The sequence below is a fragment of the Aspergillus pseudotamarii genome, assembly GCF_009193445.1.
Source record: "Aspergillus pseudotamarii strain CBS 117625 unplaced genomic scaffold BDV38scaffold_86, whole genome shotgun sequence".
Taxonomy (NCBI): Eukaryota; Fungi; Ascomycota; class Eurotiomycetes; order Eurotiales; family Aspergillaceae; genus Aspergillus; species Aspergillus pseudotamarii.
The window spans coordinates 113,881-133,900 of NW_022475100.1; the positions used below are offsets into that span (position 1 = coordinate 113,881).

General features: G+C 47.4%; 12 protein-coding genes across 12 annotated transcripts; 7 read left to right on the forward strand and 5 right to left on the reverse strand.

Moving 5' to 3' along the window:
- Positions 1–841: 841 nt before the first annotated feature.
- On the reverse strand, positions 842–1,780 carry BDV38DRAFT_261733 (uncharacterized protein). The gene has a single exon (XM_032056035.1). The coding sequence runs from the start codon at positions 1,666–1,668 to the stop codon at positions 1,405–1,407; it is 264 nt and encodes an 87-aa protein (XP_031908377.1). The 5' UTR covers positions 1,669–1,780; the 3' UTR covers positions 842–1,404.
- Positions 1,781–2,281: 501 nt separating this feature from the next.
- On the forward strand, positions 2,282–2,796 carry BDV38DRAFT_287891 (putative progesterone binding protein; the record flags this gene model as incomplete). Its single annotated transcript, XM_032060955.1, has 3 exons — positions 2,282–2,372; positions 2,468–2,563; positions 2,618–2,796. 3 exons carry the CDS (start codon positions 2,282–2,284, stop codon positions 2,794–2,796), a joined length of 366 nt encoding a protein of 121 aa, XP_031908378.1.
- On the reverse strand, positions 2,727–5,295 carry BDV38DRAFT_214318 (mRNA-binding ribosome biosynthesis protein NOP4). The gene has a single exon (XM_032052674.1). The coding sequence runs from the start codon at positions 5,192–5,194 to the stop codon at positions 3,014–3,016; it is 2,181 nt and encodes a 726-aa protein (XP_031908379.1). The 5' UTR covers positions 5,195–5,295; the 3' UTR covers positions 2,727–3,013.
- Position 5,296: 1 nt separating this feature from the next.
- BDV38DRAFT_214357 (DNA repair protein RAD10) lies at positions 5,297–6,842 on the forward strand. The gene is made up of 2 exons (XM_032052675.1): positions 5,297–6,721; positions 6,794–6,842. The coding sequence occupies exon 1, from the start codon at positions 5,398–5,400 to the stop codon at positions 6,424–6,426; it is 1,029 nt and encodes a 342-aa protein (XP_031908380.1). The 5' UTR covers positions 5,297–5,397; the 3' UTR covers positions 6,427–6,721; positions 6,794–6,842.
- A 504-nt stretch (positions 6,843–7,346) lies between these two features.
- BDV38DRAFT_275246 (uncharacterized protein) lies at positions 7,347–9,523 on the forward strand (the record flags this gene model as incomplete). The annotated part of the gene is made up of 3 exons (XM_032057986.1): positions 7,347–7,995; positions 8,357–8,415; positions 8,675–9,523. 3 exons carry the CDS (start codon positions 7,347–7,349, stop codon positions 9,521–9,523), a joined length of 1,557 nt encoding a protein of 518 aa, XP_031908381.1.
- A 543-nt stretch (positions 9,524–10,066) lies between these two features.
- BDV38DRAFT_261746 (putative longevity-assurance protein (LAC1)) lies at positions 10,067–12,687 on the reverse strand. Its single transcript, XM_032056036.1, has 4 exons — positions 12,055–12,687; positions 11,603–11,913; positions 11,259–11,546; positions 10,067–11,204 (listed from the first exon to the last, which is right to left on the reverse strand). The coding sequence occupies exons 1-4, from the start codon at positions 12,170–12,172 to the stop codon at positions 10,605–10,607; spliced, it is 1,317 nt and encodes a 438-aa protein (XP_031908382.1). The 5' UTR covers positions 12,173–12,687; the 3' UTR covers positions 10,067–10,604.
- Positions 10,296–10,596, forward strand: BDV38DRAFT_214375 (uncharacterized protein). The gene has a single exon (XM_032052677.1). The coding sequence runs from the start codon at positions 10,384–10,386 to the stop codon at positions 10,558–10,560; it is 177 nt and encodes a 58-aa protein (XP_031908383.1). The 5' UTR covers positions 10,296–10,383; the 3' UTR covers positions 10,561–10,596.
- A 421-nt stretch (positions 12,688–13,108) lies between the features above and the next one.
- Positions 13,109–14,509, reverse strand: BDV38DRAFT_214389 (uncharacterized protein). The gene is made up of 2 exons (XM_032052678.1): positions 14,437–14,509; positions 13,109–14,372 (listed from the first exon to the last, which is right to left on the reverse strand). Exons 1-2 carry the CDS (start codon positions 14,463–14,465, stop codon positions 13,247–13,249), a joined length of 1,155 nt encoding a protein of 384 aa, XP_031908384.1. The 5' UTR covers positions 14,466–14,509; the 3' UTR covers positions 13,109–13,246.
- Positions 14,510–14,650: 141 nt separating this feature from the next.
- Positions 14,651–16,590, reverse strand: BDV38DRAFT_261750 (uncharacterized protein). Its single transcript, XM_032056037.1, has 3 exons — positions 15,691–16,590; positions 15,383–15,624; positions 14,651–15,319 (listed from the first exon to the last, which is right to left on the reverse strand). Exons 1-3 carry the CDS (start codon positions 15,878–15,880, stop codon positions 14,999–15,001), a joined length of 753 nt encoding a protein of 250 aa, XP_031908385.1. The 5' UTR covers positions 15,881–16,590; the 3' UTR covers positions 14,651–14,998.
- Positions 16,591–16,785: 195 nt separating this feature from the next.
- Positions 16,786–17,787, forward strand: BDV38DRAFT_261751 (uncharacterized protein). Its single transcript, XM_032056038.1, has 2 exons — positions 16,786–17,127; positions 17,178–17,787. Exons 1-2 carry the CDS (start codon positions 16,963–16,965, stop codon positions 17,490–17,492), a joined length of 480 nt encoding a protein of 159 aa, XP_031908386.1. The 5' UTR covers positions 16,786–16,962; the 3' UTR covers positions 17,493–17,787.
- A 27-nt stretch (positions 17,788–17,814) lies between these two features.
- Positions 17,815–19,130, forward strand: BDV38DRAFT_287898 (uncharacterized protein; the record flags this gene model as incomplete). Its single annotated transcript, XM_032060956.1, has 2 exons — positions 17,815–18,306; positions 18,597–19,130. The coding sequence occupies 2 exons, from the start codon at positions 17,815–17,817 to the stop codon at positions 19,128–19,130; spliced, it is 1,026 nt and encodes a 341-aa protein (XP_031908387.1).
- On the forward strand, positions 19,106–19,833 carry BDV38DRAFT_261754 (uncharacterized protein). The gene has a single exon (XM_032056039.1). The coding sequence runs from the start codon at positions 19,156–19,158 to the stop codon at positions 19,390–19,392; it is 237 nt and encodes a 78-aa protein (XP_031908388.1). The 5' UTR covers positions 19,106–19,155; the 3' UTR covers positions 19,393–19,833.
- The last annotated feature ends 187 nt before the right edge of the window (positions 19,834–20,020 follow it).

Genomic DNA, 20,020 nt, shown 5'->3' on the forward strand with positions numbered 1-20,020 from the left:
CCTCAGGGTTGAGAGTGTTGATGCGAGTTGTAGCGTTAAAGAGGGGATACGTTGTATATACGGAGGAAAGAAAAGAAAAGAGGGAGACGCAAGGTAACCAGAGGGTTAAGGAAGGAGGCGCGTGTGAGAAATTTTGCAAACTAGCTGAGTAGGGCAAATGATCATGGTATCGCCGTAGTAGTATACCCGACTTTGTGGGAACGAGAAAGAAAAAAAAAAAAAAGAAGGATCAAAAAACCAATAAGAACCAGACGTGCAGTAGTTTACAGTAGTAGTGACTATGAAAGGTTCTCATGAGCAAATCACCGCTCAGCGAAAATATGGTAGAAGCTCACCTACGGTGGAGGAATCCCCACAAGAGCGGACAGATGCGCACCATCCGAGGTTAATGGGATTTCGGAGCAAGCGCATACTCTCATTTTCTGATCTAAGTGGCTGCACCATCAGCCCTTGCGTCAGTCTTTGGAATCATGACCATGATTTCGTGGTCGTCTATCTTTCGAGTAACGCGGAGGACAAGGGATCCGTACAGGGAATCGTTTCCCAGTGCCCCATGGGGGAGAAGGGGCAGTCTTTGAAGCGTCTTAAGTAGAATCATATTCCAATGTGGAAATTATGTCCCACCGTAAGGGGGCTAACTTCAACCGTATTAGGTGCGTTGGAATGCAACCCGCGTGGGGCGCATTGCTGGAGGGGCACATTTCAACGTGTCACTCACTGCTTGTCAGTCAATCCAGTACGGAGTCCCTGCCCGTTTTATAGATTTAGCGGGGGCAGTAACTAGTCTCACTCACAAAGTTAGGCCCAGAGAAGAATCCTCGTCATTATTTTAGAAGAAATTCTAATACTGAGATAGAATAAAGGGAATTGATTAGGTTGCGATCTAACCTGCGGTTAACTAAAGGCCAGAGGGTCCACTTGGCTTGCATTTACTTTCTCCGTATGGATTCTTCCGGTAGCGTCTTCTAAAATCATGGATTCACATGCTACTGTACCGTGACCTGAAAACTTTCTTTACCTACAGTTGACAATGTTGGTGTATTATTGAATACATATAATGTTTGCTATCGAGATTGAGATTGAATTTCCTTACCAAGAACAGAAGGAAGAGTAGGGTGGGGGAAAAAAAAAGGTGCTCATAGGTAAGCAGGGCTACCTGGTAGGAATCAAATGAATCTTTAGACAATCAAACACCATACCACTATAAGTACTACCCGTAATACTGTAGTATGAAATGGCCTCCAACAATGAAAGGTACAGCCTAATTATTTATATATTCCTGGGTTGGACTCTAGATAGAGCAGTATAAACGATTCCTCGGCAGGCCTTTATCAGTGAATTAGCTATTACATTATAGTAGGATAGTTTAAGCTTCAAACCTTGGAATAACAATTGTTTCGGCTCTCATTCCTCTGGGACTCGTGGTTGTTCCGCATCCATCGGCGATTGCCTTGGTTCTCGTTCCTCTCCCTGTCTCGGTGGTTTCTGGCCCAACTCGGTTGGCGGGAAGAAGCAATCGTTATCTTCAAAGTAAAGATAATGCGACATGTCAGGTTCAACAGTGCTCGCCCCACGGGATCTCCTGATATTTCCAGGAGGCGTTTGGTTTTGCGAGACCGAGCTTAGAGTGTGCGAGCTCCCTTGAGGTTCTTGCAGTGAAGAAGACATTCTCAACGTACCAATCTCCACTGTGGAGCGGTTTGGATTAGAGGATAGTTGAAGGTAGTACGGAGTATTGTTGAAAGTAGTTTAGATCAAGGAAGTGATCAGAGAAGTTAGCTTCGAGCCACTCTTTTCCGCTTGGATACAGTTCTTCTACTTATATATGGTTTGAGGGACAGGGGTTGGTGGCGGTTGACGTCAGTTCGACCACGCGACAGTTCCAGTGACTTTTCTTTCTTTCTTTATAGTCCAAAAGATCTTTGAACGTTACATATCGATAAAACAACCAATCTGTTGCTGAACTCTATTTCGAAACTGATGGATAACAGTACCTACTAGTACAAACCCTTATTGTCAGCCAATTACATGGCCGCAATTCAACGAGGAGGATGATAAACGAGGTATCTTGCACATGGTTCAAATTGAATCACGTCAAACACGGTCAGACCCACGGTTATGTCGGTCTTTGCATCAAATTTCCCCCCCGCCTACCAGCCCCGCGTTTTGTGTCGGCCCGACTCCTATCGACTTTCCGACACCGAAAAACGTTATAACAGCTTCTGATCCATACTCGATCCACATTGAAAGATACGAATTTGTTTTGCAAAATTGTATCAACATGGCTGAACGTTTCAAACCCAAGGTTCCTGTTCAACTCGATCCCCCCAAGGATGATCCAATTACCGTGGAGGAATTGGAAAAGTGCGACGGTACGTATTCTCTTCCAGTCGATGCTGAGTACCTCAAAAGTCTATCTACACCGTCACCGAGATGTTAAGCTGACCGAGGATAATCCCACCGCTAGGTACGGATCCCAACCGTCCGACTTGGGTCGCCATCAAGGGTATCGTTTTCGACGTATCCCAAAACTCAGCCTATGGCCCAGCTGGTTCGTATCGTGGTAGGTCATCTCCGTCCCCCCGGTAGTCAAAATCTACTCTGACAAATGTTGCAGTCTTTGCAGGAAAAGACCCTTCTCGAGCTCTGGCCTGTTCGTCTCTGAACCCGAAGGACTGTAGACCAGATTGGTACGATCTCGAAGATAAGGAAAAGACGGTTTTAGATGAGTGGTTCACGTTCTTCAGCAATAGGTATAATATTGTTGGAAAGGTGAAAGACGCTACAAACTACTGATGCTAGAGGCAAGTGGGCGATGCGGAATCAGCTATCTTTACGCCTTGGAATAGGTACTATACCCATGGGATTTGAGCTATTTTGATTTCAGATGTTTATGGAGCATCACAGATGCTTCCGCGTCTTTCAAGGTAAACCACGTCTAAAACTGAAGCATGAGTAATTATAAATCAAATGTTGTGTGCAAAATTAGCCATCTATAACTTTTGAGCCCCAACTACGCCTTTCCCTTCCGAGTCCTCCGCTGCATTCTTTTCTTTGCGATGATACGATTGCGTTTGGCAATCTTGTTCTGTTCTTCCGTATCTGCTCCACCCTGTCCTTGGTCGCTATTGCTCTCGGAGCGCTTTCGTTTATTGCCCTTTGGTGCTGTTCTGTTCTGGGAGTCGCCATCCTTAGAATCCCCATTTTTCTGACTACCTTTCTTGAAATTACGCATCTTTTCTTGTTGCTCCTGGCGGCGTTTGACGACATTTGCGTTTTCAAGAGCAAATTCAACAATGAGTCGTTTCTTTTTGTCCTTAGCATCTTCAGAGCCGGTTGCGGGGGCTTCGACGGCGTGGCAGTTGAGCCACCTGAGTCCCATCAACGCATGCCGGTGGGTAAAATACTCGACGAAACCATAACCTCGACTTCTTCCGGCGCCACTGTTCTCCTCGACCTTACTTCCATCCCGTCCTTCGAAAACGATCTTGGCTTGTCTCACAACACCAAGGCCTTTCTTCTTTCTGAGCTGCTCAGCTTCCTTCATCTCTTCCGAAGCACGCTGTAGCTCATCCTTGGACAGGGGCTGGCGCAAGCCAGCAGAGACATCCTGGGCGAAACCAACAACAGCTTGTCGAGCGAGTTGCTTCAGATCCTTTGAGGTGACATGGCGGGGGACGTTTCGAACGGACAGTCGCGTCAAACTAAGATGAAGCGTTGGGTTTTTCTTGATAAAACTTTGTCGCTGCTTAAAGCTGTCCTCTCTGATCTTAATCTCAGACGGTGAGAGCTTCTTATACAGCGGGGAATCCGAGGGGATAGTGCCCTCAGACAGAAGATACAGGCGACGCTTGTCAGTATCACGAACAAGACGCCGTGAGACACCTTCCTCTGCCAGTTGTGTAGCTCGTGATTTACTCACAGCACGGGAAACCTGCAGCACTCGGCCGTCCAAGGTATAACGCCCAGTTGGGTCGGCATTCTCATTCTGAAGGACGGAATGTTTGAATGCGATGGAGCCCTTTTTGGCCTTTTCCTTCTCTGGGACAATGGTATCTTGTTGTTTTGGAGCATCGCGCACACACGCCGCTGCATCCTCCACCTTCCAGAAGCAAACGAAGCCTGTTCCGCGAGGGCGTTCGGTTTCCGGGTCGACAACGATGCGTGCATAGCGCAAGGGTCCGAACTGAGTAAAATGTTCGTAGAGCGTCTCATCTGTACAGGTGAATGGTAGATTCCGAATAAACACGGTGGCAGCGGTTCTTTCATCCTCTTTCTCTTCCTGTTCTTCCTCCTCGTCTTCGTCTTCGTCTTCCCCTTCGTCACTCTGATCGATGTCATCCATATCTTCGTCTCCGGGGAGGTCTTCATCATCATCAATACCAGATTCGGCCTCGGCGTCGTCTGCCATCTCAGCGTCGCTTGACACTTCTTCCTCTCCATTTTCCTGCTCTTGGCTGTCTTGTTGTATATTCTCCCAGACAGCCTTGTCCACGGCCCAATCGACAGCCAAAGTTCTCCCATCCACCTCCTTTCCATTGACAGCTTCCAGTGCCTTCTCGGCGTTCTTCTTTCCTCTCAGAACCACAAAACCGAATCCTGCAAGTTTGTTTCCCTTCTTTGGGAGATTAACATGTTTGATTTTCCCGTAGCTTCTGAAGTGGACCGCAAGGTCATCCGGCTCCTTGATGCTCCAAGGCAAGTTGCGAACAATCAGTTTGGGCGGCTGAGTGGCAGCCCTCTCTTGCTCTCTCTGTTTTTTAGCTTCAAGTGCAGCAGATGATGGTACACTCTTCCCCGCATTTTCATCGATTGTACGGTGACGGGGCTGGGCGTAGTCAACCTTGATCTTTTTCCCATCGAACACGGATCCACTGAATTCTTCCAGAGCGGCTTTCGCATCGTCAACATCAGCAAACGTCACGAAACCATATCCCTTGGACTGCTTTGTTTCGGAATCATTGACAACCAAAGCGTGTTTGATAACGTAGGACTGCGAAAAATATTCCGCCAACTTCTCGGTCGTCGCAGAGGCGGGCAGAGATCGAACGAATAAAGTTCTTCTAGGCTTGTTGGAGACCGATTCTTCCTGGACTGTGTCATTCTTCGCGGTATCCAGGGCAGCCTCCACCTCCTCAGAATCCCCTCTGCCTTCCGGGAGGCTTTTATGACTAGTCTCGTTCCTTCCAGCCATCACTGCAATCTAGATTGCTTTGCTCTTTTTCTTTTTTGCCTTGCATCAAAATCAGCGGCAGAAAAATTCCCAGCGATGGTTTTGAAGATAAAAGTGGGCCTAGGCGGTGAAGAGAGCACGGCGACTGCGATTAGATAGTGATTGAGTTACTAAGATACGAGTACCGCTTTTGAAGTCCCGCCTTTATCGCCGTCCAAAAAGTCATGGTCAATGAGTATGGCGAAAGTACGGGGGTTGACTCTCCTTCAAATGTAGAAGGAAGTTCTACCCCAAGGCCTGAGGCCTCTGCATCTAGGCAAACATCAACAGTGTCAGTGCCTTCAAAAGTCCAGCAGCCAAAACCGCAGGTCCTGCCAAGCAGAAGCACCCCTTCGGCTATCCTTGTTTCGACGAGACAAAAGGGCAACCCAATATTGAATCATATCAAACTTCTGCCCTGGGAATATGCCGATATCCCGGCTGACTACGTGGTTGGGGCCACTACGTGTGCCCTCTTCCTATCATTGAAATATCACCGCTTACATCCTGAATACATCTATTCTCGAATCCGACTTCTCGCAGGGAAGTATCTGCTTCGTATTCTCCTGATTATGGTAGACATTCCAAACCATGAAGATAGTTTGAAGGAGCTATCTAAGACCTCAATCATCAACAACCTCACCCTGACCCTTTGTTGGTCCGCTCCTGAAGCTGCGCACTACTTAGAATTATTCAAGTCCTCCGAAAACTCCCAACCAACTGCAATCCGCACCCAGCAAGCACAGTCGTATAAGGAGTCACTTGTTGAGTTTGTCACGGCTCCCAGAAGCATTAACAAGTCCGATGCGGCAAGTCTCATCTCCACATTTGGAAGTCTGCAAAATGCTATCAACGCGCAGCCAGAACAGATCAGCGCTGTACCCGGCTGGGGTGAGAAGAAAGTTCGACAATGGTGTAATGCGGTAAGAGAGGACTTTAGGGTGGAGGCATCGGGAAAAACAACGGCGCCTGCACAAAACTTAAGTGGTCAAAAGAACAACGAGCCGACGAGTCAAAACAGCAAGATGTCAACTTCAACGAATATAAATAATGAGGATGAAGAGGCAATGTTAGCAGCAGAATCAGAAGGCGCGCATGTGGGGTCTCAGGAAAACCTCGTTGGACGTGTCCATCCAGACAAAGCTGCTCGGGAGGAAGGAATGAGTGATGGTATAGTGACAGCTTTGGCAAAACTTAGAGAAAGCGGCGGATAAATGAATTCGCTTCCAATACACAAAGTTAAGTTGCTTACACTGTGTGCACCTAGATGAATGCATTCGCGCTAAGTGAAATCAATTTCAAGTATAATAAGCGACATAGATTCAAACTTGATGGATACTGTGGCGTTCCTGAGGACTGGATAGCAGCGTTCGTGGCCCATTGCTAAGTGGACGAGGTCAAAGGTGGATGAGACGCCACATAACAAAGGTAGCTTTGAAACTGTGTTGTCCCTACTGCTTATGTGGTCCTTTGCGCAGGACCTTTTCTTTGTGGAGTAGATTGGTTATAATCAAGATGAGCCCCTCAGTATACACCTTTTTTTTCGGCAGTCATTAGAATAGCTCAGTGAACCAGTTACACACCTTGAGTTCTGATAGCAGAGCTCTAAAGTGGGTGAGAACGAGCTGATTTCCCCACGGGGAGGCTGCGGAACTGATTCCTTCGCCATGTGGAGCTTATTTCTTAGGCTAATGTTAAGCAACAGCGCTGCATGGGGCACGATAATCCCTAGCTATCACGACTCCCCTGCATTTAAATCGCGAAAAGGAATGTTTTTGTATGAGCATGACACCCAACCTAGGGCTCTAATTCTCATGAGGATTGGAGAAACACAGACGCTGCTGAGTCAGACGCAAGGATGAATCACGTGTGGATATGGTGGGGCAATGTACCGAAAGGGGAAATCGGGGAGACGGCCAACATTGGAAGTTTTGGTTCTAACACGACACTCTTGATATGCACCAGGATCTCGGATGCCGCCCCTAGTGATCTCAGTGTGGGATGAAGGTTTCTTACTTATCCGATTAACGAGCGGCGTTCCCCACCGGCAAGCTGTTCTCCACTCAACTGCTTCCAGCACGCGGCTTGAGCTTTACCATCCAACTTTAGCCGGCCGCGCCTGGACCATGAGACGATGGAGGGGGAGGGTGCTAAGGACTTTGGGCCCGGAATAAAGCCCGATGTCAACTTCCAAGATTCAAATGGTTCTAGTTCAGCGGACCAATACGCACTTCAGCCTGCTAGCAATCATGCGAGCAACGGGGCAGGGCCGTCCAAGAACAACCAATCCCCCAGGACGGGTCCGCTGGCCTCCCAGTCCAGAAACTTCGAGTTTGTGCTAGTTACGGATAATGAGTCTCGGCGTCAGGTACGCCGTCATGCTATGCGTCAATATATGCATCAGCGGCGTTTGGACAGTATTGCTCGCCTAGGGCCATCTCGTATACCTGTTGGCGGTTGGACCACCCGTCCTCCGTCTGATACTCATGTATCAAACACTTCTTCCCGCGTGGAAGAAGTACAAGAGGAGTCTTATACAAAGGTCAAAGCAGAATCTCCTACTAAGAATGAGGATCAGAATAATACAGAACACACTAGAAGACCCTCACGGTTGCTGATACCAAAACTGCACAAGGTTAAACGTGAGGAGGAGACTTCTCCTCCGATTGCTAACTACACAACGTCTGACCCTCGCGCGTCTCCTGGAGAAGGAGGCAGGCGAGATCCCTTTAGCTGCTACCCGATCTCAGTTAGCCACGTAGATCATGAATTGATCCAGCACTGTAAGTCCTGATCCTCTCACACCCTGAATTTGCCTGTAGATTTGGTATGAGTTGAGAGTAGTGGAAGCAGCGGATGTCCAGGCTCCCCTAGGGTTTCAATTCTATGATATGGCTGGGAGCTTACAATTTGAAGTTGTGGTGACTTATCCGTCTATGATGTATAAATTCGCCGAATCCATTGCGAACAATCCCTTGATGGAGATATTCCGACAATTCGCATTACATGATGAACTTCCTTTTCAAGCCATGCTTGCCATTGCCTCTAAGCATCGTGCGGGCGTAGAAGGAAAGGCGGAATCTGTCCAAAGTCTCACTCACAAAATGCGAGCGCTACGATTAATGAATGAGCGCATCCAAGCAGACTCTATGGGTCAGCATGATGGGACTATCTACGCTGTGGCTACTATGGCTGTTATCGAGGTAGGTTTCATCCTTGCTTGTTTATTCCAGCAGCTGACACTGTGAAGAAATGGTCGAAGGATGCTTCAATAGAACGGATGCACTTCAGGGGATTAGCGTCAATGATCAAAAATCGAGGAGGGATGCAAGGAATGCGAGCTTCGAGCCCTTTCCTGGAGAAAGTCTTATACTGGTAATCTTAACATCAGCCTCGATCCCCTATCCCATTGTAGCCATCGACTAATTTCCGTGTAGGGTTGATTTCAGTTGCGCTCCAAAGGCGATATATGGTACCTCGTTACCTTGGTCTGGAACCTTACCGGATAGTCCTCCTGCTGGACTTGATTTTGTCGACACTAACATCCATTTTGCTATCCCCCATCATTTCGCAACAGAGGAAGGTGCAGAAAGCCTCTGTGATCAACTCCGGGCATGTGAAGATTTCTTAAGATTTTTCCGCCGCCTTCATGAGCTGGAATACACTGCACTTGAATCACCTTCCATCATGGTATCTAGCAATACCGGCCACCGCAACAAGCGCTTTGGCCCTGGCACCCAGTTATATTCGATCCTCACTATGCTCCCAGACTACGACCATGGGATACGCGATGTGCGGTTCATTGACGAATTCACATGCATGTCATGTCTCTTCTTCCTGGCTGTTGCGTTATACGATTGTTACTCAACGTCTTCCAACTTCGACCGGTACCTTGACTGGCTGGACTTGGAGATAAAAAAGCTCAACCCTTATACGAACCCCAGCATTACCTCCGTACTATGGCTTTTCCTAAACAACGGTGGCTATTCAAACAACCATGCTTGCGACGCAGGAGAGAGATGCTGGATCGTCTCCCGGATGGTCCGCATCGCCAAACGTCTGGAATGGAAACGACAGGGGACGATCTGGGACCGTCTCCGGCAAGTCTTAATAGATTTCATTCTAACACAACAGGAGTGTGCCCTTGGGACAGACCAAGTCAATGAAGAAGCCCTCGCGGCTCGACAGCAGAAGCGCCGGCGATCGGCCGAATACTTCTGGAATGAGGACGAAATGCGCGAAGATATTCTGGACTTTGATCTCAGAACTTTCACACCATATTTAGAGACAAATGTACCAATCCTTACATGACTGGCAGACCTGAATGCAGTGTTTTGCTATACAGTCAATCCATGATACTAATGATGATGACGAGTATGATTACGGTAACGGATATCATGAGAAAAGAAAACTTGCCTTGCATTAGGGCCTTTTTGGTTCATCCTTTCTTTTTTTGCTAGCTGTAGAGGCATTTGGTATTTTCCTTTTGTTACTTCATTTCAACATTCACTCTCCGAAATGATACGTTCACCCCCCTTCAAACTGTTATATATAGAGCTTAATCCATCATGATGTACATCGGTGTGGGGTCAAATCATAGGAAGGAAGAGTCGGTCTCTAGAGATTGGTTGAAACCTTGTGATAGCTTTACTCGATCTACCAATCAATTAATTATCCCTGGTCACGGACCGAAAAAGCAAGGGTGGGTGGTCTTCATCCCGCGAACCTTGGAACTTGAACATCGTGTAAAAGCTTCTAGTAATCAACAGTCCGGAAAGCTTAACCTAATCAACGTTACAGAGGAAAGATACCTTGGCATAGTTTGCAAAACGGGTCCAGTATGGTTTCTCTTAAGTTTGACGTCCGTAAAGATGGCAAGACTCATCCGTATGGGGTCTATGAATCTATTATACATCTGGCTGTACATACATACACATTCATGTCATGTCGTGATAACCAGTTCAAATCACTTGGTGGGTATTGGATTGCACTCTAACCATTAATAATAAGGAAAGCCTCCACACATTCGAGATCAGACTTCCAAGCATCATCTGTGGAACAAACATAATTTAATAACATGCCGGCAAGGGTAAATGTAAATAAAGTCCAGGAAACGCAACTCATAAACGGTCCATCCTCGTTCACGCCTCGTTATACGATCAACCCAATCCATGGTATCAAACGTAAAAAATAGAAACTTGCTGATAGAAGCCCGGAGTGGGCATGGTGGGTTAGTGGAAAACGTGTCTGTGTTCTCTCTCTCTCTCTCTCTCTCTCTCTCTCTTTTTTTTTTTTTTCAAAGCTGTCTTAGTCGTTTATATCTGCATCGCTGCATATCGGTTCCATGATAACGTTAAAAAAAGAAAATAAGTTAATTTGAAACATGGCGCACCTAGGTCGGCTTATCGCATCCGATCCTGCCTAGTAGTGCCTTGCGATCGCTCTGCTCGCCGAGTCGAACCCGCCCACGTCCGCGAGGGCGTACGGCAGACGATCCATTCGATCGGCGCCATTCGGCGTTAGTGCCATCAGGGCTTGTCGCACTTCCATTGGGGCCATCCTTGCTCGAGATTCTCGTTTCCACCTCTTCTTCTTCGTCATCACTGCGCGAGTCCTCTGCATTTCCAGTACGGAGCACACCAACCGCCACGCGGATGACCATCGCGAACCAGATGATGGACAACACTTGAAGAAATAGCAGGAGGGATAGAAAGATCCACTTGATGGTGCGGTTCATGCAGATAGGGCCATCGATGTTCAAGAATGGGTAGAAAAGATGGGTCAGTTGATCGGGGTATCCATCGTTCGAGATCATTTCGGCTGTCGTTCCGGAATAACAGCCGTACGACATCCTCGCGGGGACCTCCTTAAATATGGACCAGCATAGCAGAGGGTACATTATATGACGTGTGATCAACCATGTGAGCATGAAAACAACGAAGGCAACGTTGCAAGCAAGTTCGTAACCAAAGTACTTCAGTATCTTTGCCGTCTATCCATGCAGTCAGTATACTGGATCTTTAATAAGACATGGATTAAGACTTACCGGCAACAAGAGATCCACAATATCCATCAGACACAGAACTACATTAGAGACGTTGTAAAAGCCGTATATATATGCGGAGGTCAAGAGAGTGCTGGTTATGATGTGATGGGTGAACATTTGATAGTGGTCTTTTCTCCGCTCCTCGATGTTGATAACAAAAATCTGCTGCAGCCAGAATGACAGCTGCGCCAGGAGATACCACTTGAGCGAGCCTGAGACGCCGCGAGCAGGCCACTCATCCCAGATGGCGGCAAAATCCATCCAGTGGTTGGAGTTCGACCAAATGTACTAGATCGACGGTCAGTGTCTGCAGCAGGCACACAAGTTAGTAGAATTGTACGAACCATGCCGAAAGTCCAGAAGAACGCATAGTACAGCCACATCCAACCTTGTTCAGCAAATCGAACTGAAGCTTTCCGTTTCAGTCCCGCATGCATCGCAATTGGTCGAAGAACCCAGTCAATTACGATGGCCCGGATGGCCGTAAAGGCGATCGCGGAACTAGCGACGAAGTAAATATCATCCCATCCCTGAACGTAAATGCCTTGAGAAGCTTGATAGTAGGATAGTTGGAAGAACGGAGCGGTATAAGGCCTTAAAGAAGGGTAGAGATGGTGAACGGCCAATAGCATGGAAAGGATTGTCAATGAGATTCCTGTACATCAACCGATCGTTAGCAAGGACAATGCCACTGTTTGTTCTCCTCTCTAGGAGCCCACGCATAGAAATCACATAGACAGCAGTCGAAGGAGCACGCAAGCCGAACAAAGGAGGGAACCGAATCATTCATGCGTACCGATTTGATTGTCAACCACCCATTCTCGGAACGTGGTTTCTTTCACGGCAGGGCGGTGGCCTGTGGAAACACAGGCATTGAGCTCCGTGACCGATTGCGACGGCGCTTCTTTTGTCATGACGAGAAGACTCAAGTGTTGGAGGATCAAAGGATCCTAAGATGCCTAGCAAGAACGATAACTGTTCTGCACCAATGGCGGAACCAACAAAGAGGAAAATGGAAAGGACAGGGTAGAGAAGTGGGCGAGAGTGGTTCCCGACCACTATTCCGTCGCGGTTAAGCAGTAGTTACTTGGAATCCGCGGTTCCGCTGCGGGTACCTCTTTTTGTTGGGTTTGGCTGGCCTGGAATGCCTGGAGTCTCAGGCAGATCAAGGGACGGGACCGTTGTGGAAGACCAGTCGGGATCTCAAAATAAATATCCCTTCAAAACCAAGGGACCAAATATGTATATATGGATCGATACTCAAAAGGAAAGAGAATCAACTTCTCCTTCTCAATACAGAAGGGGAAATGAAATAGAGAAAAACCAGGGAAAAAAATAATAATAAATAAATAAAAAAGAAAAAAAAAGAGCAAGAGAAAGAGAAAGAGAAGGAGATGAGGGGAGTGTTTCACAAGAGGGACGGCCCACACAGCCAGTTACGTATGCAGTACTTGGGATTACTCTGGCTCTACCTAAAGACCTGAAGTATCAGGGAAGTACTCCGTACCACCACCAAATGTGTCATGGCACACCGCCTGTGAAAATCCATCACCTTAAGGTTCCCAACCTCCGCACGGCTTTCCCCAATGGTCGTGGTGCTTCTCTACACACGCTCTTTCTAGAGGCTGTTCCATTTCGGTTGGTCTACGACTAATATACGATTCTTCGGGTCATCTGGTTATCTAAGGTCTAGTGTCACGACCCTGGAGGAGGAGCGATCGGTCCATCAATTGGAATTTAGGGTTTTAAAGTCCTGCACTAAAGGAAACCACCTGACCCTCTTTACCTCCCCCGACGATGCGGAGAATTGTCATAGTCGTTGAGGATCAACATGGACAATCGTGATGTAAAATTGGAGGTTTCACTTGCTACTCGTTTTATTCCACCATACTACTCTTTATTACGCCGGTGGGGAAAAAAAATAATGTACATATATTTATTTGTATTTATATGGCGCATTTAAGTATAGATATCTACTACAGCAGATACTATGATTTCTCATGAGGCTCAGTATCATTATCCAAGCCGGCCGTCACTCCATTGACATATTCCGCCGCGCTAACACCCAACTTGGCCAAATCCACCCCTCCTTCACCAGCCATCGCCCGCGACATAGCTCGCACCACTTCTTCTTCCTCCCAGATATTAGTCGACAGATCGCCACCGTCGGCCTTAGCGGTGTCCGCGTTCATCGCGACAACTGCCCGCCAATATGCGTCATCTCGGTCTTTCAGCACTTTGTCCCTGACAACCGCATTGCGAGCCACGTTCACGGCGTGGAGCTTCGCAGTGGCTCCAGACAGAGCCGACAGGGAAGAGCCCACCAACTGATCCACTTGTTCCGCTTGGGAGGGAGGAGTGAAGAAGAAACGGTGGGTGGCCGTCACGTAAATCAAGAAAGAGCAGATGCCGTCAAAGATCGCAAACACCAAGGGCCGCAACAGGGTGATCTGATGGTACAAACTCGATGGCGGGCTGACACCGGCCCGTACAGCAGCGGACGCTGACTGCACTGGGTCGTAAGTGAACACGATGTAAGCATCTAGGGTAGCCAGAGCTAGGCCCGCCATCGTGAATTTGTTGCGCCAGCCTGCCGCCTCTCGACCTGCAAACGGTGCCGACGTAACCAAGCCCACTATCACCATGTGGAGGAGATGTGGAAGTAGCGTGTGGAAGGGAAGATAGTATAGGAGGTAGGTGTTTATATTGTCGAGCGAGCAGAACTGACATCCTGTCAACGTTTCTGGCCCAAAACGTAGGTACACCTTTCTGGCCCCCAGCGACGTGAACTTGGACCGTAGTAATGTGTCCGCGTCTGTCAACGTGTTCTCTGGTCTATAGCGCGCCAGCCGATTAAATACGACGTCCGTTGGGGTATTGAGGCGAGAACGTGTCAGAGCGAAGATATTTGGGCTCGGCGCATGGGGATTAAATGGTAGGCTAAGGAGTAAGAAGAAAAGAACCGCAAAGAAGAGGACATTCAGGGCACGCGATGCATTCTGAGGGAGAGCCCGAGGCGCTGGGCGTGATGCTAATGCGACTCGCGTACTCCGGTAGAAATTGACGATACGAGGTACAATGATCGGTGCGAAGAAGATCAGGAGAGATTTAATGCTATGATAGGTCAGTGTCAATCGATAAGTCAATAGCATCATTCCCAGATGTCTGGAATACATACGTTCCAAAGGATATCCCTAGTTCCACCATCTTTCCGATTTGTCGTATAGCGTTAGCTGTCGCATCGCCCGACGTCACTTCGAAAGAGATGAAGCTCAGGTGTCATAAACGCCCCCTTCGGTCGATCTTATCGGCGGCGGGCGCCAAGCGGCGGATATCATCTACCAATAAGATTCCGGGTTGTGGACAATGAATCCATACCAGAGGCAATACACTGGAAATTTACTTGTACTTTCCACGTCACTACCCCTTACGATGGACAGAACGGTGTAGCCATGACCATGCATATGATTCCTAAGGCCTATCATGTTCTCATGGTCCGACGATGATCATACATACCCTTAACATTTTCATTGCTACAAGATCATAAGCCCTGAGAGGTACAACACTAGCAAGCTAAAGTACAACTACAAAAGGCGAAGAAGCAGTATAGAACGCATGATATTCCAAATGAATTCGGTCACTAACTTCTTAAGAACAATCCACGCTTTATAACAAAATTCAGAGGTATCATTCATCCGCTTAACGAAAGGTTTTAGTCATCTGGTCCAAAGAGAATCAAATTAAACATGCCCAGACTGCATCGCCGGGTGATGGGCTAAGTTGGGGATAGCAACGCCTGATGAATCTCTCGAGTATTTTGATGACGCTGCGTCGTCCGTGTTTAGGAGTCCGTTTATCTTCAGCGGAAACCGGGGCATGGCCGATTGTCTCCTTGGGGTTGACTCTGTACTGTATTTTGGCAGCGTATCTTCTCGCTTCATGCAGAGCTGAAACGACCGTTGGCTGTCAGTTCGCTTGACCACTTTCTGTGGTGCAACTGCTCCATACACCCGGACATGGCGTGCAGTGACACCGCTATTGCGATCGGCGAAGACAAAGCTCTGCAATTCCGTTCGCATTGGTCAGTGTAATTACTATGCCACATCCAGTGAACAAAAGCTTACCGCGACCAGATTAATAGCGCTCATAATCATGGCCAATATCCCAGCAGAGAGGACAATTTGCCAGAACGAGATTCCAAGGGACTCCTGGCTTGTGGCCTCCGTGTTCAAGTCGCCCAAAATACTGACTCCAAGTATCAGCAACGCCAGTGCCAGGGTGATGAACCCAGAATCCTGACCCAACAGGGGCCAGTTGTGATCAAAATAACCGCGGAAAAAAGGAAGTTCTGAGATTATAAGGATTACTGTTATCATAATCATTTAGCAATTTTATCAAGGCGCCTGTTCACAAGGGAGCCGCAATTACTTACTGCTAACTCCGGCGGTCATGACATGAGATGCCGCCTCGAAGAAAAAGAAGCTGCTCAGCAGCGAGATCTTCACCAGCATCACCGTGCAGGCAGCAATGATGTCTAACAGGGCGATTATGTTCAAGACCCGAATCGCATTAAGAATCACAAATCCTGGGCCTGCCAAAGATTCTTTTAACGAAGCCATCATAAATCCAGTATTACAATGAAGAAAAGCTGCCTGTACCTGCCCGTTCGAACTTATGCAAAGCTGTACCAAGGGCCTTATAGCAGTGTATTCAAAGAATGGTACTCGTGCGAGATTGTAGAGAGAAACTGATAATAAGGAAGGTGGAAGCGCGGCTGTGAGGGCTGACCAGCAGCAGACTGTGTTCGGATACTCAAGGAGGGGGAGAAAGAAAGAGCGACAAAGTCAAGGTTATCCTGAGGGTTAAAGAAGAGATGAGGTCAACATAACTCAACCAGGGCATACCCTCCGGAGCCTTATTGATATGTCCTGGCGCTCCACAAAATGTCAGGAAAGAACCCCAAGCGTATTGTCAGACAACGACAATAAGCATAATAGACAGGAGTCGGACCTGAAACACATTCAATGTTCTATTGAGCCACAATATCCATTCATCTTCATCCTGGCACAAACTGTTGCGCTTTCTTTGTCTCTCATCGCAGCTCGGTGTTTCATTGCCTTTTCAACGGCGACTGCTCGGCGCTTCCGTCGCATGTTGGTTGGTGCTCCCAGGAGAATCCTTTGGCGCTGCCTTATATAGGGAAAATACAATCATTAGCATTCATGCTCCCATGTATATTCACCGTACTCACAGAAGCCCAAGCCTGAGAAGGGGAAATTGACTAGTCGATCACAGACGCTTCCCATTTCTTGGTGACTCTCATCGAGTCCCATCACCAACCTGACTAGAAAATACAGTGGAGAGTTAAGCGCCCACTCCATTATTTATTTTTAGGACTACTTTGCTACTAACCTATAGGATTACCGTTGAACCGATGCGGGATGCTTTCTCGTACGTGCATTAAATTAGGGCACTATTTGTTTCACCCAATCACCCATTAATTCCGATCTAACCGCCCAAAAGGTAGGTAGCAGTGCACCTATACCAGCGTAGCTCGTTCTAATCTGAACCAACCCAGCCGATCTTTGAGGCTGTCTAAATTAACCCCTGACTATGTTCACAATAAAATTGTGCTTCTTATATTCGGGTTCGGCTCCCTCGCTCCTCATTTTCTGTCCCTAATCAGGTTCCACGCGCCAAGATAATGCTCTTCGGTTATAATTTCAATGTTAGCATTGAGTCTTCTTCGGCTGGCGTGCGAGAGCAGACGCGAAATCTTCTCATTCAACTAAGTCTAGAGAGAAAGGCCTGTGAATATTGGCCTATCCTATTTATTGCTCATAGTCTAGGGGGGATTGTAGTAAAGGAGGTATTCAACCCATGCCATGTCAAGGTCCTCGCAAAAGCTGACACCAACAGTCCCTCGTGCAAGCGAGACTTTGTATGTCATATGGAACTATCGGTGAATCAACGATTGGCATAGCGTTTTTTGGGGCCCCTCATCAAGGATCTTGCTTAGCATTGATTGGGGATGTATTCGCTAAAGTTGTGAGAGCTACCCTAAGGAACCCGAGGAATACTTTTATGAATGCCCTCAAAAGCGACGATTTGTATGCCCGGGAAATATCGTCAAATTTTCAACAGCTACTTGAAAACTACCGATATCTGAATTTCTGTGAGACTTTACCGTTGAAGAACTTTGGACTAGTGTGTTTGCTGCCTCGTGCTACGTAAATTGTAATATTTAGACACTGCTGATCTGTGATAAGATCGTGGAAATGAGAGCAGCGACTCTTGGTCTTCCTGGTTCTCGCGAGACGGTAGTGGCTTTGGACGCTGATCACGAACCCATTTGCAGATTTGCGAGCGGAGATGATGATGGCTATAAGAGTGTCTCTTCGCTGATTGTCTGACTTGTAACATCAGCAAATGAGCCATCATTGAGAAGCTTCAGTACTACAGGGTCTACATACGTTACTGAAGAAGTTGACGCAAACTATTGTATGTTCATCAAGTAAGATATTGCAACTGGTGCTAGTACGATTCTGACAGAGCGATGATTGTGAGAGAGTGGCTAGAAGAGCAGCATCATGAGCGGTTGCTCATCGTCGATGATGCTGACGAAGCCTCATTGTTTACTTCCGAGGGCAATATCAAACGGGGCAAGCTGGGAACAGCAAGGCAAGCACATAAGCATCTTTCAACCTTGGGTTACCTCCCAGATTGCTCCCATGGCTCAATCGCCATCACAACTCGAGATCGTGGGACAGGGGTTAAATTCACCAAAAGTTGTGCGCATAATCTTATTGAGGTTGTCCCTATGACGAAAGCGGAGTCAGCATACCTTACCAAATCTTCTGCGACTGCGAAGTGTCCTGAGGACTCAGAAGTAGACAAACTTGCTAAATTACTCGAGCATCTGCCGCTTGCGATAGTACAAGCTATGCCTTTCATACAGGAAATTTCACTAATGGTGGGTGAATATATCGAGTTATACAATGACAGCGACGAAACTCGGAGGGATTTACTCTGCGAGCCATTTGAAACTGTAGGAAGGGATACGGAGGTCCCAAATGCCCTGGCTACGATGTTATTGGTTTTCCATTAACCACATTAAAGAGCGAGACACCAATGTCATTGAAGTCTTATCACCGCTTGCTTCCCTTGACCAGTACCATATTCCTAAAAGTTTTCTCCAAAAAAAAAAAGTGAAGAAGGCACTGGATCTCGTGAAGGTCCTAGGCACGTTGAAGGCTTTCTCTCTTATCACCCCTGGCAGGGACAAAGACAGCTTTTCGTTCCCATCGGTTGGTGCAACTAGTGATACGTAAATGGCAGATAATCAAGGACGGCTTTGAGAAGAAAGCCGTTCAGGCCATGGATATCCTTGCAAGGGCGTTTCCTGATACCAATGGTGAGAATCGGAGTATGTGCGGAGCTTATTTGCCCCATGCCCAGTCAGCTCTCAGGTATATTCCAGAACTGCATGAAGAGGGCTTGAAGAAGAGAAGGCTATATCTTCAAGAGGGAATATCTTACTATCTGTGGTCACAGGGCCGCTGTAATGAGACCGAGCAACTAGATCTTCTGATATTGGAGGAGAAGAAGCAGTGCTTTGGTAGGGACCATCCAGAGACTTTGGAGAGCATGGCCAGTCTGGCATCGACATATCAGGTCCAGGGACGATGGTCAGAGGCAGAAGCATTGGATATGTATATTGTCGAGACAAGGAAAATGCTGCTAGCACCACGCCACAGTGTTACTTTGATTAGTATGGCAAACCTAGCCTCGGTCTATGAGTACCTTGGCCGACTCCAAGAGGCAGAGACTCTGAGAATGGAAGTTCTAGAGGAGAAAGTCAATTTTCGGTGAGGAACATGACGGCACAATCGCCGCTATGGCTAGCTTAGGGGCTCTATACCTTGACCTAGGGAAAGTAGAAAGCGCAGAGGATTTGATACGACGTTCCTGGAGCTGGAGGAAAAATTATGGCCCGGCGCACCAAGTTACATGGCTCAGCGCTGACACCATGGCTCGACTATATAGCATCGAAACAATTCGGACAATCCAGAGCGCTCTAGGGCCGAGTCATCCCCTGTATCTCCAGAGCAAGAGCAACTTGGCAGGCATTTAAACAGAAAGCGAAGAATGGGATAAAGCAGAAGGACTACTCATACAGGTATTAGAAGAAGCTGGAAAGCAGGAATGGGTTCCATATGATATGCTGGCCAGAAAACATAGACTAGCGACGATATATTGGAACAAGGGACTCGTGAGAGAGTCCGAAATTCTGGAGGGGGAGCCCGGAATAAATATTCCCACGTCACAGAGGACTGGGAGTCTATCTTGAACCTCCTTCAACAGATGGAATTGAGTTGATGCTGGGTGAGATATACTGGGCCACCATTCAAGGGGAAGCAAGTCAGTTATATATATAGTATATTAGATTTAGAAGGCCCTTCCCCTCATGTTGGTTCCACGAAACGGAATATCTCCCTTGTAAAGACTGAGGCTCCTAACTAATGTAATTGTCCACGCTGAAATAAAAATCTTCCGACAATTGTGCATTGTTAGCTACTAGTACTAGTAATCTTGACTTGGTGTTCCCTCGGCGCGGATGCCTGAGTGGCTTTTGCAGACTGTTAAATAGGTTTAAATGGATACCGGCGGAACCTTCCACGTTGGACTCTCCAAACGTGCTACTAGATTAGATATTGGAAGTTCCTAAAAGCAGCCTTTTTTTTTTTTTTTTTTTTTTTTTT

What these genes read in the sequence shown, in the direction of transcription:
- BDV38DRAFT_261733 (XM_032056035.1), bottom strand. Translation starts at nt 1,668, where the DNA reads ATGTCTTCTTCACTGCAAGAACCTCAAGGGAGCTCGCACACTCTAAGC.
- BDV38DRAFT_214318 (XM_032052674.1), bottom strand. Translation starts at nt 5,194, where the DNA reads ATGGCTGGAAGGAACGAGACTAGTCATAAAAGCCTCCCGGAAGGCAGA.
- BDV38DRAFT_214357 (XM_032052675.1), top strand. Translation starts at nt 5,398, where the DNA reads ATGGTCAATGAGTATGGCGAAAGTACGGGGGTTGACTCTCCTTCAAAT.
- BDV38DRAFT_214375 (XM_032052677.1), top strand. Translation starts at nt 10,384, where the DNA reads ATGGTATCAAACGTAAAAAATAGAAACTTGCTGATAGAAGCCCGGAGT.
- BDV38DRAFT_261746 (XM_032056036.1), bottom strand. Translation starts at nt 12,172, where the DNA reads ATGACAAAAGAAGCGCCGTCGCAATCGGTCACGGAGCTCAATGCCTGT. An exon ending in TCTTCTGGACTTTCGGCATG is followed by an intron (nt 11,547 to 11,602) that starts GTTCGTACAATT and finishes CCGTCGATCTAG; the next exon opens with TACATTTGGTCGAACTCCAA. An exon ending in TTGTGGATCTCTTGTTGCCG is followed by an intron (nt 11,205 to 11,258) that starts GTAAGTCTTAAT and finishes CTGCATGGATAG; the next exon opens with ACGGCAAAGATACTGAAGTA.
- BDV38DRAFT_214389 (XM_032052678.1), bottom strand. Translation starts at nt 14,465, where the DNA reads ATGGTGGAACTAGGGATATCCTTTGGAAC. An exon ending in CTAGGGATATCCTTTGGAAC is followed by an intron (nt 14,373 to 14,436) that starts GTATGTATTCCA and finishes GACCTATCATAG; the next exon opens with CATTAAATCTCTCCTGATCT.
- BDV38DRAFT_261750 (XM_032056037.1), bottom strand. Translation starts at nt 15,880, where the DNA reads ATGATGGCTTCGTTAAAAGAATCTTTGGCAGGCCCAGGATTTGTGATT. An exon ending in CATGACCGCCGGAGTTAGCA is followed by an intron (nt 15,625 to 15,690) that starts GTAAGTAATTGC and finishes TTATGATAACAG; the next exon opens with TAATCCTTATAATCTCAGAA. An exon ending in GCGCTATTAATCTGGTCGCG is followed by an intron (nt 15,320 to 15,382) that starts GTAAGCTTTTGT and finishes ACGGAATTGCAG; the next exon opens with AGCTTTGTCTTCGCCGATCG.
- BDV38DRAFT_261751 (XM_032056038.1), top strand. Translation starts at nt 16,963, where the DNA reads ATGCTCTTCGGTTATAATTTCAATGTTAGCATTGAGTCTTCTTCGGCT. An exon ending in GGGGGATTGTAGTAAAGGAG is followed by an intron (nt 17,128 to 17,177) that starts GTATTCAACCCA and finishes TGACACCAACAG; the next exon opens with TCCCTCGTGCAAGCGAGACT.
- BDV38DRAFT_261754 (XM_032056039.1), top strand. Translation starts at nt 19,156, where the DNA reads ATGGCTAGCTTAGGGGCTCTATACCTTGACCTAGGGAAAGTAGAAAGC.